We start from the raw sequence: 6,331 nt of genomic DNA, 5'->3' as shown, positions 1-6,331 counted from the left end.
TCTACCCATATGGGGCTGGCATTATGGGGTGGTGGGAAGTGGCAGGATGGGAGACTCTGGGAAAAAGTCTGGGCAATCACTGTTCTTCATCAGCCCCACTGAAATATGACATTCCCATTGTAACAAATGCTTGCAAACCATCCTTCCATTGGTTTATACCATGGACCAATGCAGAAGGACTCTTGAAGAAGGGGAAAGACTAAAGACAAAAGGATTTGAGGCAAGAATCCAATACTGGCAGCCCATTTAGGCATCACTCTGTATGGTTCAAAGGGGAAATTCCTTCTGGGGTTTGGTTCTGTGCAGGGGAACTCCTACAATATGTTGAAGAGAAAGGTTGTTCTTCAAGCAATTGTGTCCCAATGATGTTCTCAGCAACACTGGGGGATAATCAAACATTTGTGTACAATCACCAATGCTGCCAAGATGAGCTCTGTAACCAAGGGAACTTCCAAGGTGAGTGCCAACACATCTCTGCTCTCCCTCCCCTCCCATTTTTTATCCCAATCCATTTCCTTAAGTCTCTGCCTTCTAAGTTCCTTCCTACGACCCGTCTCTGCTTCTGAGCTGCTTCCTACTGGTTTGGATCAAGACCTGGACAGAGTTGCCCATTCATTTACCCACTCATTCATTTGGCAAGTGAAAATCAATGAGCGAAATCCCACCACAAGAAGGAAAGGCACAAGCCCTTCCTTAACATGGAAGACTGAATGACAACTGGATGGCTGGGATGTGTCCTGGATTTACTGAGTCTGTAGGTTTAAATTATTTGCTTTTCCATTCCACTTGAAAAGTAGTTTGTTCTTGGCTATTTAATTCCTCACTCCCTTAACAGTATTTTTTAATTGAAGTATACATTAATATACAGTGTTATATTAGTTTCAGGTATACAATATAATGGTTCAACAATTCTATACTTCGCTCAGTGCTCATAGTATAAGTGTATTCTTAATTCTTGTTACCTATTTCACCCATCCCACCTATTTTCTGACAACCATTAGTTTATTTTATTTGTCTTTTTGTTTTTTTGCTTGTTTGTCTCTACTTTTACCTTTGTTTATTTGTTTTGTTTCTTAAATCCTACATGAGTGAAATTATATGGCATTTGTCTTTCTCTGACTTATTTCACTGAGCATTTACTCTCTAGGTACCCATTCAGATTTTTCCAAATGTAAAGATCTCATTATTTTTTATGGCTTAGTAATATCCCCATGTGTGTGTGTATGTGTGTGTGTGTGCGTGTGTGTATTACATTTTCTTTATCCGTTCATCAGTCCATGGACACTTGGGTTTCTTCCATTTCTTGACTATTGTAAATAAAGCTACAGTAAGCATAAGGGGGCATATATCTTTTCAAATTAGTGTTTTTATTTCCTTTGGGTAAATATCCAGTAATGAAATTACTACATCATATGGTAATTCCATTTTTAATTTTTTGAGGAGCCTCCATACTGTTTTCCACAGTGGCTGCATCAATTTAGATTCCCACTAACAGTGCATGAAGATGCCTTTTTCTCTGCATCCTCACCAATACTCGTTATTTATTTATTTATTTATTTTTAGCCATTCTGACAGGTATAAATCTCATTATGGTTTTAATTTGCATTTTCCTGATGTTAGCAATGTTGAGCATCTTTTTATGTGTCTGTTGGTCATCTGTATCTTTTCTGGAAAAATGTCTATTCAGGTCCCCTGCTCATTTTTTAATTGGATTATTTGTGGATTTTTTGGTATTGACTTGTATAAGTTTTTTATATATTTTGAATATAAACCCCTTATTGGATATATAATATGCAAATATCTTCACTCATTAGTAGGTTGCTTGTTTATTTTGTTGATGCTTTTCTTTGTTGTGCAAAAGCTTTTAATTTTGGTGAGGTCCCAAGTTTATTTTAGCTTTTGTTTCCTTTGCTCAGGAGACATATATAGAAAATGTTTCTATAGCTGATGTCAAAGAAATTATTTCCTATGTTTGCTCATGGACTGGAAGAAACCAATATTGTTAAAATGTCCATACTACCCAAAGCAATCTATAGATATGCAATCCCTATAAAAACACAACATCTTTCACAGAACTAGAGCAAATAATACTAAGATTTGTACCACAAAAGACTCTGAGTAGCCAAAGCAATCTTGAGAAGAAATAAAGCTGAAAATATCATAATCCCAGATTTCAAGATACACTACATAGCTGCAGTGATCAAAACAGTATGGTACTGGAAAAACAAAACAAAGCAAACAAACAGAAAAAAACCCAAAAAACAAAACAAAAATCCCAGACACATAGATCAATGGAACAGAATAGACAGCCGAGAAATAAGCCCACACTTATGTGGTCAATTAATCTATGACAAAGAAGGCAAGAAATTACAATGGGGAAAAAGCAGTCTCTCAAAAAAATGTGCTGGGAAAACTGGACAGCTGCATGCAAAAGAATGAAACTGGATCACTCTTTTATACCATACAGAAAAATAAACTAAAAATATATTAAAGTCTTAAATGTGAAATCTGAAACCATATAATTCTTCAATAGTAATTTTTAAATCACAAATTATCTTCTATTATGTAAACATTTTTTTCTTCAGCCAGGGCAGAGAGGGCCATCTCATGAAAGAAGCAGATAAACCAGATTTCTGTAAGATTATTTTTGGCTATATATTCCCACTTAATACTTCCCCCCCACCCCCCGCACCCTCCATGGTATCCTAATTTTAAATCATTTTGATTTTGGGTAGAGGAATCCTGGAATAACCATGATCTTGGGTGGGTGGTAATGCTCTCAGCTCCTTTTTTCCTGTCCTTAAAATGAAAATTTTCTTTCTTCATTTAGTGCCTCAGAAGTCCTCAAAACCCAATGGAATTAAATGTCCTGCCTGCTACAATGTGCATGACATTTCCTGTGACCCAGTTCTTCTTACCTGCACTGGTACAGAGACAAAGTGTGTAGAAGTTATTGGCATAGGTATGGATATATCCTCAGGGTTTTTGGTGTTCATTTTATCAAAGGGTATAGCTGTATTAGCTCTCTATTGCACATCATTAGTCCAAAACTTGGCAGTTTAAAATAATTAATATGTGTTATTTCATTGTGTCTGTGGGTCAGGAATCTGGGAGTGGCTTAGCTGAGTGTTTCTGACTGAGTCTCTCATGAAGTTGTAATCTAGCCATCAGCAGGGCCTGTGGTCATTTGGACAGAAGACCTGCTCCAGGACAGAAGATCCTCTCTTGGAAGATCACCCATGTGGTTGTCAGGCTTGGTTCCTGTTGACATGGGTCTCTCTCTGGGCTGCCTGGATGTCCTCATGTATCAGCTAGCTTCCCCCAGAACAAGTGATGACACAGAGAGGGAGAAGAGGAGGAGAGGGAAGGAGGAAGGAGATACTGCAGTTTTAAAGTAATCTAATCTCAGAAGTGACATTTCTTCACTTCTGTCATATCGTCTTGGTTGCATAGATCAACTTTGGTACAACATGGGAGAAGACTACACAAGGATATGAATACTAGGAGATGGGAACTATTTCAGGACATCCTAGAGACTGACCACCATGTACAGCAAAGGCTGATACAGGATCAAGTACTGGCTATCCCTACAAGGTTTAGAGGGAGCTATCTGTCAGGAGAAGAGAGAAGAGGGGAAGAAAGCACAGGAGAGGGGAGAAGAAGAGTACACAACTTCTTCCTATAGCAGAATTTGAGACTTGGGAACATGTCATATCATGATCTGCTGGAATGGACCTTGAGCTATTGGCTATGAAGAGGATGGCCCCTCAGTTCTGGTTTTCATCATCACTACCATTATTGCTATTACCAAAACTCCATGATTAAGCACTTAATTTTTGAATTATGTGATTCTGAAATCTGCAGAAGGTTTTACCATTTTCCGGAGTAGGAGGAAAGTATATATACGTAATAAGAAGTACATGTACTATTCAGATAGAAATTGGGAAATTAACCTAGTATTGGACCATGCAGAAAGGGTATTGTCACTTCTTTACTGATCATGTAAAACGTTTCATGAAATTAGTGGCATTTTAAGAGCTTATTAAATGGTGGGAGAAGAGTATGGTGAGAATGGAAGTAGGTTATGCTTTTTTTTTGAGAAGACTTTGAGATAGGGCCTGGGACTATCACATGAAGGGGCCCTTGCATAGGTGAACTGGAGATGAATAAGGAAAATGGGATGTCATGAAGGATACAGGGGAACAATGGGGCTGCTGAAAGTGAGGCAGTCTCTCTACTCCAACTTGTCAAGGAAAGCACAGACAAGTGATGAGATTCCACAGTGATAACAACTATTGAACTCATAGCCTTGGGGAAAAGGGACCTTATCTCAAAAGGGATCTGCATTGCTTCCCTCTGTTTTCCCCCAAGAAACAAAAGTAAGGAAAATGGTACCACAGGGACTTTTTAGCTGAATACATGAGTTCTGATCTCAGCCTTCTTCCTTTCTTCCAGCCATCTCTTCCCTAGTCAGGACACAGGGGCTCCAGTCTCAGCCATGCATCTGAGACAGGTGGGGACCCTTTGGGATCCCTCTTAAATTGAGGAGATACTGGAGGCAGAGGGAAATAGGCTTGGTCCCTGGACAGAGATGGAACTGTGGTTGTTGCTTCTTTCACAGAAGACAAAAGGGGATTCTAGGGCATCCTGAGCATCCTTTTCTTCTCCAAGAGAGGCAGATAGGATAGGATGTAGTTGAAAAGGGGAGACAAGATGAGAAAAAAGACTAACTGATGGATTTTTCTTTTGGCAGATAACCCTATATTTTTTATTTTTGCCATGGGTTGTGCTACTGAAACTGCCTGCAACTTGAAGAATATAAGTATATTGAATAACATAAAAATCCGTACCTACTGTGTAGAACAAAGTGGTGGAGACCCCCGCTGATGTTCATCACCTCATCAATCTTGAATAATCCCTTCTTGTTCCAAGTCTTGCTTTGAAGTTTCCAGTGTTACCAAGCTCATAATCCTACAAACCTGAAAAGGTTGGAGTCCTCAGATGACTCCCCTCCCCAGCATTCCCAAGACAATGCAGAATTAAATTGTTGATACTTCCTTAAGTATGTGTGTAATCATTCGTTAGTACTTTAGGTTAAAAAAATCTTATTCATTCCTCTAATGGGTTCTTTCTTCACCCCAAGTAGCAAGTAAGGAAATTGAGACAGAATTTCTAAGAATTGTTATAATCTCATCTTTGTCACTCAACCATACCCTCACACTTGCTCCAGAACACACCTTTTTCCTAATATTGTCAGTTTCCACTGTTGACCCTTAATTGTCCACTGCTAAGGAAAATGCTTTCAAATGAACAATTCGGGCTCAGAAAGTTCCTTTCCCACAGCTTGTAAAATCCCAAGTATAATGGACTCTCTCTTACCTGGGAAACACAACATGTACTCAGGGTGAATGTGTCTGGGATGAAGGATACAGACAGATGTGATCTGTGAAGTTCATTCTAAATTCCAAGGAAGAGGTAAGCTTGTGTACCAGGAGTCCAGAGGGCTGTGTCCTCACAATTCAGGGGTGGTCACAGCCATACTTCATGTAATGCCAGGAAGAGCCCTTACAGGATCCAAACTGTATGATGTCTTTGTGGTGCTGAACACAACTGAGAGACCTGGTAGCCTGCTCAGATGTATCTCTTGATTCTCCAAATTCAGTTTCCTACAGGGTGCAGTAAGTTACATAAAAGAAAAGAATGCCCCACATACATCTTGGTGGCTCAGTCGGTTAAAAGTCTGGCTCTTGATTTTGGCTCATGGTTTGTGAGATGGAGTCCCATGTTGGGCTCCACACTGTCAGAGCAAAACCTGCTTGGAATTCTTTCTCTCTCCCTCTCTCTCTCTGCCCCTCTCCAGCTCATGTTCTCTTTCTCTCAAAATGAATAAACTTAAAAAAAAAAAAAGCCCCACATGTAGTGATTACCTCTGGGAAGCAATCTGTTGTCTGCATGATGCTGCATCCCAGAACTCTATAAGGCTGTCTGCGCATGAAATCTATATTGATGGATTGTGGCCTTGACTTCTCCTTGGGATTCTCTCCAGGGAGTAAGGTACAGGCTCTTGAATCCTACTTCCACTTTCTCTTTCCTAGGCTTTTGAGAACACAGGGAATAGGGTTTATCTGCTCAAGACTCACTATCCTCATATTTCATGTGCATTCCCACTGTGTGCTCAGCACAGTGATATAAACACAGGCCCCTCCCTCAGGGATAAGGAGCTAATCCATAGAGAACAATGACAGGGTTGCATGTAACTGCATGGGATTCTAAGCACAAATAATTAAAGAAAGCTTAGGGAGGAAAAAGGAGGTAGAGTCAATGCTGGTAT

At 39.7% G+C, this 6,331-nt stretch overlaps 1 protein-coding gene across 1 annotated transcript; it reads left to right on the top strand.

Annotated features, from left to right (window-relative positions):
* The first annotated feature begins 306 nt into the window (after nt 1-306).
* Nucleotides 307-5,062, top strand: LOC123597931 (protein RoBo-1-like). The gene is made up of 3 exons (XM_045477536.1): nt 307-456; nt 2,831-2,962; nt 4,754-5,062. Exons 1-3 carry the CDS (start codon nt 363-365, stop codon nt 4,885-4,887), a joined length of 360 nt encoding a protein of 119 aa, XP_045333492.1. The 5' UTR covers nt 307-362; the 3' UTR covers nt 4,888-5,062.
* Nucleotides 5,063-6,331: the final 1,269 nt, after the last annotated feature.

This window comes from Leopardus geoffroyi, chromosome A1, assembly GCF_018350155.1.
Source record: "Leopardus geoffroyi isolate Oge1 chromosome A1, O.geoffroyi_Oge1_pat1.0, whole genome shotgun sequence".
NCBI lineage: Eukaryota > Metazoa > Chordata > Mammalia > Carnivora > Felidae > Leopardus > Leopardus geoffroyi.
Note: the sequence above shows the minus strand (reverse complement) of the source record. Positions and strands in the feature narration are given on the sequence as shown.